Raw genomic sequence first — 13242 nt, 5'->3', positions numbered from 1 at the left:
GTGACCCGGGCCCCGGGGCTGCCCATGGCTTCACTCGGGTCCGCTCCCGCTCCCGCGCGCAACCCGCACCCGGAGCCCCGAGCCCAGCGCGGCGCGTGCGGCGCCCGGAGCCGCCATGGGGGAGAAGGCGGGGACCAGGTGGGGGCCGGGCCGGGGGGCGGGCGGTGCAGGGGGGCAGGTCACCCCCATCCCCCCGGCGGGGGGGGGGACCCAGGCGTCCGGGCTCCCAGCCCCCACCCCTCCCCGCGCCGGGGGAGAACCCAGGAGGCCGGGCGCCCCGCCCCCCTGCTCTAACCACCAGCTCCCCCCTCCTCCCAGAGCTGGGGAGAGAACCCAGGAGTCCTGGCTCCCAGGCCCCCTGCTCTAACCCAGCAGCCCCCACTCTCCTCCCAGGGCCGGGGAGAGAACCCAGGAGTCCTGGCTCCCAGCCCCCCCTGCTCTAACCACCAGCCCCCACTCCCCTCTCAGAGTCGGGGGGAGAACCCAGGAGTCCTGGCTCCCAGCCCCCCAAGCTCTAACCACCAGCCCCTGCTCCCCTCCCAGAGCCAGGGAGAGAACCCCGGAGTCCTGGCTCCCAGCCCCCCTGCTCTGACCCACCAGCCCCCACTCCCCGCCCCGAGCCGGGGGAGAACCCAGGAGTCCTGGCTCCCAGCCCCCCCTCCTCTAACCACCAGCCCCCGCTCCCCTCCCAGAGCTGGGGAGAGAACCCAGGAGTCCTGGCTCCCAGCCCCCCCTGCTCTAACCACCAGTCCCCACTCCTCCCAGAGCCGGGAGAGAACCCAGGAGTCCTGGCTCCCAGCCCCTGCTCTGACCCACCAGCCCCACTCCCCTCAGAGCCGGGAGAGAACCCAGGAGTCCTGGCTCCCAGCCCCCTGCTCTAACCCACCAGCCCCACTCCTCCCAGGGCCGGGAGAGAACCCAGGAGTCCTGGCTCCCAGCCCCTGCTCTAACCACCAGCCCCCTCCCGAGCCGGGGGAGAACCCAGGAGTCCTGGCTCCCAGCCCCCTCCTCAAACCACCAGCCCCCGCTCCCCGCCCCGCGCCGGGGGAGAGAACCCAGGAGTCCTGGCTCCCAGCCCCCCTGCTCTAACCCACCAGTCCCCACTCCCCTCCCCGAGCCGGGGGAGAGAACCCAGGAGTCCTGGCTCCCAGCCCCCTCCTCTAACCACCAGCCCCGCTCCTCCCAGAGCCGGGGAGAGAACCCAGGAGTCCTGGCTCCCAGCCCCCTGCTCTAACCCACCAGTCCCCACTCCTCCCAGAGCCGGGAGAGAACCCAGGAGTCCTGGCTCCCAGCCCCCCTGCTCTGACCCACCAGCCCCCACTCCCCTCCCCGAGCCGGGGAGAGAACCCAGGAGTCCTGGCTCCCAGCCCCCCTGCTCCATCCCACCAGCCCCCACTCCCCTCCCAGAGCCGGGGAGAGAACCCAGGCATCCCAGGAAGTGGGTCAGGGCCGGGAAGACCCAGATACCGCCCCGCGGCTAATCCGTCTGTGCCAGGCGCTCGGGGCAGAACCGGATTTACAGCGACATTGGTCCCTGGCACCTGCCATGTCCCGGACGCCTGGGTTCCTCAGGGCATCTTGGGCGAGTGTCACTTAGGTCCAGGACACCTGGGTCCTTTAGGGAGACAGCGGGTACAGGGCCCCAGCCCATGGTGTGTTCCCCCCTCCCCCTCCACCCCCAGGGCTGGGGCTGGCACCGGGAGGCACCTGTCTGGGATGTTTGGTGAGGACGTTTATTGCCTGGGGTTTATTGCCCCGGTGATAAGGGGTTGGAGGGCAGGAGCCCTGCCCCCCAGCCCTGCCGGTGCCCCTCACTCCCGACCCGCAGCCCCTGCCAGCCCAGCACCCCCCCAGCTCTGCCGGTGCCCCTCACTCCCGACCCGCAGCCCCTGCCCCCCCAGCCCTGGGCTTTGGGGCCGTTGGGAGCTGTGGGGACTCTTCCTGGCTCCAGGGCGGGTCAGAAAGAGGAAGTGAAAGCCGCAGAGCTCAGCGGTCGGATGTCAGTAACTGCCCTGGGGGGTGGGGAGTGGAGAAGAAGTGGGGGGGAGGGGCTGTGATGGGGAGGGGGGACCCCAGTTGCCCCCTCCCCGGTTGGCTTCAAAAAAAGGCTCAGTTCCAGCCCCAAACAGCTCCCAGGCTGGAGATGCAGCCACCTCTGGGGTGGGGCGGCTGTTTGTACAGGGGCCCAACTCCGTCACATCCCCCAGGGGCTGCCGTGGAGCGGGCTCAGGATCGGGGACGAGGAGCAGAATCCTGGGGTGCAGGGAGACCCCCCCAACGGTCACCTGCCTCCCCCCTCACAACTGTCACCCGCGTCCCCCCCCCCCCCCGCCGGGGCTTCCTCACAATATCCTGCCTAGGAAACAAAACAGGAAACGCCACGTCCTGTCAGAGACGCGTCCCCAGCTCGTGCCAGCCCCCCCCCCCTCCACCAAGCCTGGGCCTGGCAGCCCGGCCCCCCACACCCCAGCCCTGCCGGTGCCCCTCACTCCCGACCCGCAGCCCCTGCGCTGGTTCTGTTACCGGGAGCTGGTTCCCCATTCACACCCCCTGCCCCCCCCCATGGCTCTGAGGCCGTACTACAAATTGCTGTGCCTTCCGGGGGGGGGAGGGGAGGCAGCCCCATGGTCCCTTCCCCCCCTGCTTAGCTCCTCGGGGGGGGGGTGAGGGCCATGACCCCCAAACGTCAGCCCTGCATTGGGCTTGGCAGTTTCCATAGCAACCTGGGGGTTGCCGGCGGGGTGGGGAGACCAGCTCTGAATCCCCCGACGGGACCAAGTGTGGGGGGAGAGTCCTGGGTTCTGTTCTGTCCGTCTCCCCCCCCCGGCCGAGAACGGGCTGGCGTGGGGACCCCCCTCCCAGGCAGATCGGGGGGGCAGAGATGGGGGGTGCCGTCCCCCGGGCTGGAGCTGGGGGGGTTCCCTGCCCCATGCCTGGGAAATAGGCCGTGTGGGTCGGGCCTGTATCTGGGGGGCCGGGGAAGGGATTCTGTGGGGGGCCCCTTTCAGGGTGAGGTGGGGGCAGGACCTCAGTCGCTCCTGCCCCCCCCCCCCCCATCCTGGCAGGAGAGGAACAAGGATCCCTTAGGCTTCCCCCCTCCCAGCTGTTCCCGTTGCTACGGTAACACCAGGGCAACTGGTCTGGATCCTGTTTCCATGGCAACCGGCTAAGCCTGAGCTTGGGGGGGAGGGGTCAAAGGTCAGCCTGGGGTACCCAGAGATGGATGGAGGGGGGGTTTCTACCAGTCAATTCTGACCCATGTCTCCCCCCCGCCCCCCAATTCCCCCCCAGGGTCTTCAAGAAATCAAGTCCCAACTGCAAGGTGAGTGACAGCCCAGGCCACCCCCCCCCAGCTCTGCCGGTGCCCCTCACTCCCGACCCGCAGCCCCTGCCCCCCAGCCTCGGGCGCTGCGTGTGAGAACTGGTCGCTCCCCACTTTGGTTTCCTCCCTCGTGCGCTGACGACGAGGATCCTGTTCCCCCCCTCCCGTCGCACGGGTCTTTGCACGCGCGAGTGAGCGCCCAGTCCTCGCACGGCTTGGCCGGGGGGCTTGTGCACAGAGAGCCTGGGGGTGGCGGAGGCGGGGCCTGTGGGATGGAGGCAGGGCCCAGGAGAGTGTGTGGGGGGGTCCTGGGGGGGCTCTTCTCCATGGTATTGGCGGGGGGTGGGGTCGTGTCAGGGTCTGGTGTGGGGAGATGGGCCCTGCCGGCTCCAGGTAGCAAAGGGTTAAACTACCCCCCCCCCACTGCCACCCCAGAGCGATGGTTTGTTTACGTTGGGTCTCCATGCACCTGCCCCCCCCCCGCCACCTCCTGATTGGCTTCCCCCATCCCTGGGGGCCCCCTCCCCATAGAGTCCGGGGGAGTTGGGAGCCGGCAGATAAACAGACGCCGACGCTGGAAGGAGGCTGGGGGGGTGGGGGAATGGAGCCCCTCGAGCTGGACAGGATTCGCTGCGAGGTGCCCCGAGGCATCCGGGTGTTCACGAAACGGCTGGGGACCCAGGTAACCGGGGTTTGGGGGGTGGGCAGGGGCCTGGGGAGGTTAATTGTGGGCTCTGGCAACCTGCATCGGAGGAGGCTTGACCTGGGAGACCCCCCGGGGTGCCGTCTGTCCCCCCCGCTACTCCCACCCCCGTGTCCGTCTGTCCCCACAGCTCACCGTCTACCTGGGGAAGCGGGACTTCGTGGATCACCTGGACCGGGTGGATCCCGTGGGTGAGTTTGGGGGGGCGTTGGAGGGCTGGTGAGGGGTGGGGAGGCTGGCCATGGAATTGGGGAAAGGATTCACAGGGAGGGGATTGGGAGTAATGGGGGCTGGGGTTTAGGGGCAGGTGGCTCTGAGTGGTTGTGGGGGTGGTGGAGGGCTGGTGGTGGGGATGGCTATGAGGTGGTTGGGGTGTGGGGAGAAAGTGGGGTGGCGGTTGGGGATTACTACAGGGCCGTGGGGTCTTGCCCCCGTCTCACCCCCACCCCGGTTCCCGTGCAGATGGCGTGGTGCTGGTGGACCCTGAGTACCTGAAGGATCGGAAAGGTGAGAGGAGGCGTGGGGGGAATCTGCCCGGGGTGGGGGGGAATTCTAGGCTCCACTCCCTCCTTTGACCCTGACTGGCTGGGGGGGGGGGCAGAGCTGAGCATTCAGGCCCACCCCTTGCGTTTCTGTTCTCCCCGGGGGTGGGGGGGTGTCAGCGTCCCGTGGGAAAGGAGCCAGGAGCCCATGGGAGAACATCCTGTACTCCTGGGGGGAGAGTGCACCGCTGCGCGTGCGCAGAATTTCTGTCCTCCGCAGAGTTCCTGGCGTCCCCGCAGGAAAAGGACTTTCCGGGGAAGCCGCCAGAGCGCTCAGGCGCGCGGTGGTTTAAAACGCTGCGAAATTCGGCACGTTTGATTTGCCAGATAGAGGTGGAGGTTGCAACCCTGACTCGGCGCAAGGACCGAAACACCCCAGGGCCCTGCCCCTCTGTGCCAGGGGCAGGCAGGCAGGCTCAGCAAGGCAGGATCCAGGTGTGGGGGATCCAGATGTGGGTTGAGAGGGTTCTGTGGGGGGCAATCTGGGTGCGGGCGGCTCAGTGGGGGATCCGGGGTGGAGGATCTGGATGCACAAGGGCTTGTTGGGGGTTCTGGGATATGTGTGGGGAGATAGAGCTCAGCAGGGTTCTCAGTGTGGGGGTTCGGTGGGGTGGGGGTCCAGGTGCAGCTGGTTGGGGCTCGGTGCGGTGGGGAGCTGGGTATGGGTGGCTCATTGGGGTGGTCCAGGTGTGTGTGTGTGGGGGGGGGGGTTCTAGGTGTGGGGTGAGGCTCACGGGGAGGGTCTGGGTGCCCGGGGGTTGGGCGGACGGGGGAGCAGCTCCCTGCACGGGGATCCCTCCCCCTGCAGCTGAGGCGTGCCGGGTGCAGGAAGTGGGGGGTGGGGAGTTTGCAGAGCTTCCTGCAGCCGGGGGCGAAATCTGGGGTGGGTCTGACCCGGCCCCGGATGCCGTGCAGGGGAAGAGGAAGTCCCGTCCTCCCCAGCCCAGCTGTGCCTAGCAGCTGAGCCGGCGCAGGGTAGGAGCCACCAGCCGGGTCTCCCCCAGTCCCGCCTCCTGCCCCACAGAGAGGGGTTTGCCTCTCTGCCACCTGCCCTGTCGAAACATACTGCCGGGCGGGGGTCACATGAAAGTATTTCTTCACATGACGCACTGTTAACCTGGGGAACTCCTCGCCAGGGGATGTTGTGAAGGCCAAGACTATACCAGGGTTCAAAGAAGAACTAGATCAGTTCCTGGAGAACGGATCCGTCGATGGCTACTAGCCAGGCTGGGCAGGGACGGTGTCCGTAGCCTCTGTTTGCCAGAGCTGGGAATGGGCGACAGGGGCTGGGTCACTCGGGGATTCCCTGTTCTGTTCGTTCCCTCTGGGGCGCCTGGCACTGGCTGCCGTCGGCAGACAGGCCCCTGGGCTGGATGGACCCTTGGTCTGACCCAGTCTGGCCGCTCGTCTGTTCTTCCCCGTCAGAAAGGCATTTTGCTGCGGGGAAGCAGAGAAATCTGCGGGGGACGTGAAGCCTGCGCAGGAGAGAGAGATCCCCCAGGAGTAGAGAGATCCGATCCCCTCTCTCTAAGTCCAGGGGAGGCCCACGCCCCGAATCCGGCGGGCAGCTCCGGTCGCCCCCTCGCGGGAAACAGGGCAACAAACCCGAGGGAAGGCCTGGGACGGCTTCCTTAGGAGAGATGGGAGAGACTGGGGAGCGGGGGGGCGGGGTTTGGGAGCTGGGGGCGGAGCTGGCTGAGGCCCCTCCCCTCACCCCCACCCTGTCTCCTCCCCCCGCAGTGTTTGTGACGCTGACCTGCGCCTTCCGCTATGGGCGCGAGGACCTGGACGTGCTGGGCCTGTCGTTCCGTAAGGACCTGTTCTCGGCCACCTGCCAGGCCGTGCCCCCCCTGCCCGAGGAGCAGCGCCCCCTCACCCGCCTGCAGGAGCGGCTGCTGCGCAAACTGGGGGCCAACGCCCACCCCTTCGCCTTCACGGTGAGCCCCCCGGTGCCCTGCCCCCCAACAGCGCCCCCTTCGCCTTCACGGGGAGTCCCCGGTGCCCTGCCCCAACAGCGCCCCCTTCGCCTTCACGGGAGCCCCGGAACCCCCAACGCCCCCTTCGCCTTCACGGGAGTCCCCAGAACCCCCAACGCCCCTTCGCCTTCACGGGAGCCCCGAACCCCCAACGCCCCTTCGCCTTCACGGGGAGCCCCGGAACCCCAACGCCCCCTTCACCTTCACGGTGAGCCCCCAGAACCCCCAACGCCCCCTTCGCCTTCACGGGAGCCCCCAGAACCCCCAACGCCCCTTCGCCTTCACGGTGAGTCCCCGGGTCCCCTGCCCCCAACAGCGCCCCCTTCGCCTTCGGGAGCCCCAGACCCCCAACGCCCCCTTCGCCTTCACGGGAGTCCCCAGAACCCCCAACGCCCCCTTCGCCTTCACGGGAGCCCCGGTCCCTGCACTCCCCAACGCCCCTTCGCCTTCACGGTGAGCCCCAGAACCCCAACGCCCCTTCGCCTTCCGGGAGCCCCCAGAACCCCCAACGCCCCCTTCGCCTTCACGGGAGTCCCCAGAACCCCCAATGCCCCCTTCGCCTTCACGGTGAGCCCCGGAACCCCCAATGCCCCCTTCGCCTTCACGGTGAGCCCCGAACCCCCAACACCCCTTCGCCTTCCCGGGAGCCCCGAACCCCCCAACGCCCCTTCGCCTTCACGGGAAGTCCCTGGTGCCCTGCCCCCAACAGCCCCCTTGGCCTTCACGGTGAGTCCCCTGGTGCCCTGCCCCCAACACCCCCCTTCGCCTTCACGGGAGTCCCTGGTGCCCTGCCCCCAACAGCCCCCTTGGCCTTCACGGTGAGTCCCCTGGTGCCCTGCCCCAACAGCCCCCTTCGCCTTCACGGGAGTCCCTGGTCCCCTGCCCCCAACAGCGCCCCCTTCGCCTTCATGGGAGTCCCCGGTGCCCTGCCCCCAACAGCCCCTTGGCCTTCACGGGAGTCCCCGGTCCCTGCCCCAACACCCCCTTCGCCTTCACGGTGAGTCCCCAGAAGCCCCCAACACCCCCTTCGCCTTCACGGGAGTCCCCGGTCCCCTGCCCCCAACGCCCCCCTTCGCCTTCACAGGGAGTCCCCCGGGTCCCCTCCAACGCCCCCCCTTTGCGGGCGAGACCGCCCCGGGACACCCCCCCCCAACGCCCCCTCTTCATCTTCCAAGAGAGACAACCCCCCCCCACCCCGCCGGGGAACCCCGTGTAACGCACCCTGTGTCTCAGATCCCACAGAACCTGCCCTGCTCCGTGACGCTCCAGCCCGGCCCAGAGGACACGGGCAAGGTACAGACCGGGGGGGTCGGGAGGGAGGGGCACCGGCAGAGCTGGGGGGGGCAGGGGCTGCGGGTCGGGAGTGAGGGGCACCGGCAGGGCTGGGGGGGGCAGGGGCTGCGGGTCGGGAGTGAGGGACACCGGCAGAGCTGGGGGGGGCAGGGGCTGCGGGTCGGGAGTGAGGGGCACCGGACTAATGGGGTTTTTCCCACAATCTCAGGCTTGTGGGGTCGATTTTGAGATCCGAGCTTTCTGTGCCAAATCCCTGGAAGAAAAGATTCACAAAAGGTACCGGAGACCCCAGGGTGAGCCCCCAGCGCAGGCTGCAGACAGGCAGCAAGCGAGACCTCCTCCCCTTCCAGAGCCGGGGAGAGAACCCAGGAGTCCTGGCTCCCAGCCCCCCCTGCTCTAACCCACCAGCCCCCACTCCCCTCCCAGAGCCGGGGAGAGAACCCAGGAGTCCTGGCTCCCAGCCCCCCCCGCTCTAACCCACCCGCCCCACTCCTCCCAGAGCCAGGAGAGAACCCAGGAGTCCTGGCTCCCAGCCCCGTGCCCTAACCCACCAGCCCCACTCCCTCCCAGAGCCAGGAGAGAACCCAGGAGTCCTGGCTCCCAGCCCCCGTTCTACCCACCAGCCCCCACTCCTCCCAGAGCCGGGAGAGAACCCAGGAGTCCTGGCTCCCAGCCCCCTGCTCTAACCCACCCGCCCCACTCCTCCCAGAGCCAGGAGAGAACCCAGGAGTCCTGGCACCCAGCCCCCTGCTCTAACCACCAGCCTCCACTCCTCCCAGAGCCGGGAGAGAACCCAGGAGTCCTGGCACCCAGCCCCACTCCTCCCAGAGCCGGGAGAGAACCCAGGAGTCCTGGCTCCCAGCCCCTGCTCTAACCCACCCGCCCCACTCCTCCCAGAGCCAGGAGAGAACCCAGGAGTCCTGGCTCCCAGCCCCCTGCTCTGACCCACCAGCCCCCACTCCTCCCAGAGCCGGGAGAGAACCCAGGAGTCCTGGCACCCAGCCCCTGCTCTAACCCACCAGCCCCCACTCCTCCCAGAGCCAGGAGAACCCAGGAGTCCTGGCTCCCAGCCCCTGCTCTAACCCACCAGCCCCCACTCCTCCCAGAGCTGGGGAGAGAACCCAGGAGTCCTGGCTCCCAGCCCCCGCTCTAACCCACCAGCCCCCACTCCTCCCAGAGCCAGGAGAGAACCCAGGAGTCCTGGCTCCCAGCCCCGTTCTACCCACCAGCCCCACTCCTCCCAGAGCCGGGAGAGAACCCAGGAGTCCTGGCTCCCAGCCCCTGCTCTAACCCACCAGCCCCACTCCTCCCAGAGCCGGGAGAGAACCCAGGAGTCCTGGCTCCCAGCCCCCTGCTCTGACCCACCAGCCCCACTCCTCCCAGAGCCGGGAGAGAACCCAGGAGTCCTGGCACCCAGCCCCCTGCTCTAACCACCAGCCTCCACTCCTCCCAGAGCCGGGAGAGAACCCAGGAGTCCTGGCACCCAGCCCCCTGCTCTAACCCACCAGCCCCACTCCTCCCAGCGCCGGGGAGAGAACCCAGGCGTCCGGCAGGCTCTGACTCCCGCCCCAGGAACTCGGTGCGGCTGGTGATCCGGAAGGTGCAGTACGCCCCGAAGCCGGGCCCCCAGCCCATGGCCGAGACCACCCGGCACTTCCTGATGTCGGACCGGTCCCTGCACCTGGAGGCCTCGCTGGACAAGGAGGTGGGGGGGCTGGGGGAGCTAATGGGGGGCTGGGGAGCGAACGGGGGCTGGGGAGGGGGCTGGATCCGGGGGAGGAGACGTGTGCTGGCTGGCTGGGTGGGCGGAGCTGGGGTCCCCGGGGGCTGGGGGCCCTGTCGTTGGGCGAGAGTCTTGGGGGCCTGCACTGACCCCGGCGTGTGTCCCCAGCTCTATTACCACGGGGAGCCCATCAGCGTCAACGTCCACGTGACGAACAACTCGAGCAAGAGCGTGAAGAAGATCAAGGTTTCAGGTGGGTCGGGGATTGTACAGGGGGGGGGGCTGTGTGCTGGGGGCAGTGCTGGGGAGTGGGGGCTGTGTGCTGGGGAGATTGTACAGGGGTGGGGGCCGTGCTGGGGGAGTGGGGGCTGTGTGTTGGGGGCCGTGCTGGGGGAGTGTGGGGCTGTGTGCTGGGGCCGTCCTGGGGAGTGGGGGCTGTGTGCTGGGGGGGTCATGGGCCCGGGGGGGTGTGCTGGGGGGGCTGCCCATGCCCCGAGCCTGACCCCTCGTCCCCCGCAGTGCGGCAATACGCAGACATCTGCCTGTTCAGCACGGCCCAGTACAAGTGTCCGTGGCCCAGACCGAGCAAGAGTTAGTGACCCCCCCCCCGGTGTCAGAGATCCACAGGGGGGGCTGGGAGTGCATTGGGGGGTCCCTGGCCGGGACTGCAGGGGAGGGGTCCCTGGCTGGGGCGGCAGAGAGGAGGCTGGGGGTGCAAGGGGGTTCTCTGGGGGGGCGGAGAGGGGGCTCGGGGTTCCTTGGGGGGTCCCTGGCTTGGGGGCAGGGAGGGGGTCTGGGGGGTGCATGGGGGGTCCCTGGCTTGGGGGGGGCAGGGAAGGGGCGGGGGGGACCCAGCCCCTCACCCCCCACCTGCTCTGCGCCCAGTGACCAGGTGTCGCCCAGCTCCACGTTCTGCCGGGTTTACACCCTGACGCCGCTGCTGAGCCAGAACCGGGAGAAGCGGGGCCTGGCGCTGGACGGGAAACTCAAACACGAGGACACCAACCTGGCCTCCAGCACCATGTGAGCGGGGCCGGGGGGGCGTTATACCCATCGCCGGGGCCCCGGCCGCCCCGCCCCAGAGCTGGCGCATCTCAGCGCCGGCGAGGGGTCCCGGGTAACCGGCCGCCCGCCCAGAGGTGGGCGCATCTCAGCGCCGGGCGAGGTCCCGGGTAACCGGCCGCCCCGCCCCAGAGGTGGCCGCATCTCAGCGCCGGGCGAGGGGTCCCCGGGTAACCGGCCGCCCCGCCCCAGAGGTGGCCGCGTCTCGGTGCCGGGCGAGGGGTCCCTGGGTCACCGGCCGCCCCGCCCCAGAGGGGGCCGCGTCTCGGGGCCGGGCGAGGGGTCCCTGGGTAACCGGCCGCCCCGCCCCAGAGCTGGGCGCATCTCAGCGCCGGGCGAGGGGTCCCTGGGTAACCGGCCGCCCCGCCCCAGAGGTGGCTGCATCTCAGCGCCGGGCGAGGGGTCCCTGGTAGCCGGCCGCCCTGCCCCAGAAGCAGGCGCATGCTGACCCCGTGCTCTGTTTCAGAGTCAAGGAGGGGGCGAACAAGGAGGTGCTGGGGATTCTGGTCTCGTACCGGGTGAAGGTGAAGCTGGTTGTATCACGGGGAGGGTAAGTACCTGGTCACATGTTCTCTCCCGCCCCCCCGGTTGCCCCTTCCCTGCCCACCTCTCACTATCCCCTTCACTCTTCCCGCAGGGACGTGTCTGTGGAGCTGCCCTTTGTGCTAATGCACCCCGAGCCCCCCGAGGCGTTTGCACCGGCTCGGCCCCAGTCAGGTAAGGGTTAAATAGAGTCGAGAGGAGCCTGTGTAACCAACCGCCCCGCCCCAGAGGTGGCTGCATCTCAGCGCCGGGCGAGGGGTCCCTGGGTAACCGGCCGCCCCGCCCCAGAGGTGGGCATATCTCAGCGCCGGGCGAGGGGTCCCTGGGTAACCGGCCGCCCCGCCCCAGAGGTGGCTGCATCTCAGCCCCGGGCGAGGGGTCCCTGTGTAACCAGCCGCCCCGCCCCAGAGGTGGCTGCATCCCAGTGCCGGGCGAGGGGTCCCTGGGTAACCGGCCGCCCCACCTCGGAGGTGGCTGCATCTCAGCGCCGGGCGAGGGGTCCCCGTGTAACCGGCCGCCCCGCCCCAGAGGTGGCTGCATCTCGGCGCCGGGCGAGGGGTCCCTGGGTAACCGGCCGCCCCGCCCCAGAGGTGGCCGCATCTCAGCGCCGGGCGAGGGGTCCCCGGGTAACCGGCCGCCCCGCCCCAGAGGTGGGCGCATCTCAGCGCCGGGCGAGGGGTCCCTGGGTAACCGGCCGCCCCGCCCCAGAGGTGGCTGCATCTCAGCGCCGGGCGAGGGGTCCCTGGGTAACCGGCCGCCCCGCCCCAGAGGTGGGCGCATCTCAGCGCCGGGCGAGGGGTCGCAGGTTGCCTGGCCGGGAGGATTAATGCTTTCTTCTCCCCTCCCTCCAGTTGTCCCCGAGACGGACGTCCCCGTCGACACCAACCTCATCGAATTTGAAACCCAGTAAGAGCCCCCCCATGTTCCCCCCATGCCCAGGGAGCCCCCCAGCTGCGCTCGGCCCCACGCCAGTGTCAGGGAGGGGCCCGTGGGGAGGGACGAAGTTAGCTGTATCTGTGTGGGGGCGGGGGGTGAGTGGGTTACCGGAGACTCTCCGGGGGCGGTGGGGAGTGCACCTTGGGATTGGGGGTCTCCTGTGACAGGCAGTGGGGGTGGGGGGGGCTTTCCTTTCTGTCTCCCCTTGCCCCCCCCCCAGTGCAGGGTCCTAGATTAGGAGAGGGACCAGCCCACCACAGGCTGGGCGGGGGGGCAGGGAGCAGCCCCCCCCTCCTTAACGCCACGTCCGTCCCTCTCCCCCGACCCCAGCTACGGCCAGGACGACGACATCGTCTTCGAGGATTTCGCCCGCCTGCGGCTCAAGGGGGGAGTCAAGGACGACCAGGATGACGACCGTTTCTGAGGGTGGGGCGGGCGGGAGCTGGGCTGCCGCCCCTCCCTGCGGCAGAGCTGGGGCCTGGCCCCTGGTGTGGGGCGGTGGATTTTAACTGTATCTGTCTGGGCTTTTTAATGCTGCCCCCCTACCCGCTGAGGGGAGCCCCCACTAAGCCCCCCATCTCACTGCTGTACAGGGGGGCCCCCAGAACTGGGGTTTGGCTTTTAAATGTCATTAACTTGGGGGGGGGGAGGGTCCCCTTCTCTTCCTTCCTCCCCCAGAAATTTTAACTGTGGCTCCCTGCTGAGCTCTGGAAGGGGGAACTCCCCGCTCCTGGGGGGCCGCTCCCGCCCACCCCCCCCAGTGAAAAGCACTGGATTCCTCTCTGGGCATTATTCCTGCTTCAATGCCTGTGGGCCCTTGTTCCTCTAGCCATGAATTTTTAAAGCGGTTTTCATCCCCCCATGTCTGCTCCAGGGGCCCCTGCCCGGTGGGGGTAGAGCCAGGGCCTAGCGCCCCCTCCTGGCGGGGGTGGGGGGGCTGCAGATGCTCATGCTGTGGGTCGGGGATTTTGTTTTTTGTGGCTGTTGCGCTGTAGCCGTGGGGGGGGGGCGGGTGGCTCTCACTGATCACAGGGGACAAGTAAAGGAACTATCAACTGGTGTCAGGTGTGGTTCCTGTGTCAGACCTCGGCACCAGCCGCCCCAGAAGTGGCCGCATCTCAGCACCGGGTGAGGGGTCCCTG

At 69.0% G+C, this 13242-nt stretch overlaps 1 protein-coding gene across 1 annotated transcript; it reads left to right on the top strand.

The window, feature by feature from the left end:
* The first annotated feature begins 8 nt into the window (after positions 1–8).
* ARRB2 (arrestin beta 2) lies at positions 9–12715 on the top strand. The gene is given in 16 exon segments (XM_039500097.1): positions 9–138; positions 3292–3322; positions 4156–4216; positions 4488–4532; positions 6308–6504; positions 7777–7836; positions 8045–8112; positions 9409–9541; positions 9728–9812; positions 10079–10129; positions 10132–10150; positions 10445–10582; positions 11088–11171; positions 11259–11338; positions 12016–12070; positions 12431–12715. Coding segments are annotated over 16 exon segments (1224 nt in total). The 5' UTR covers positions 9–115; the 3' UTR covers positions 12525–12715.
* Positions 12716–13242: the final 527 nt, after the last annotated feature.

Source organism: Mauremys reevesii, linkage group 14 (genome assembly GCF_016161935.1).
Source record: "Mauremys reevesii isolate NIE-2019 linkage group 14, ASM1616193v1, whole genome shotgun sequence".
In the NCBI taxonomy this organism is placed as follows: Eukaryota; Metazoa; Chordata; order Testudines; family Geoemydidae; genus Mauremys; species Mauremys reevesii.
This window is presented reverse-complemented; position numbering and strand designations above follow the sequence as displayed.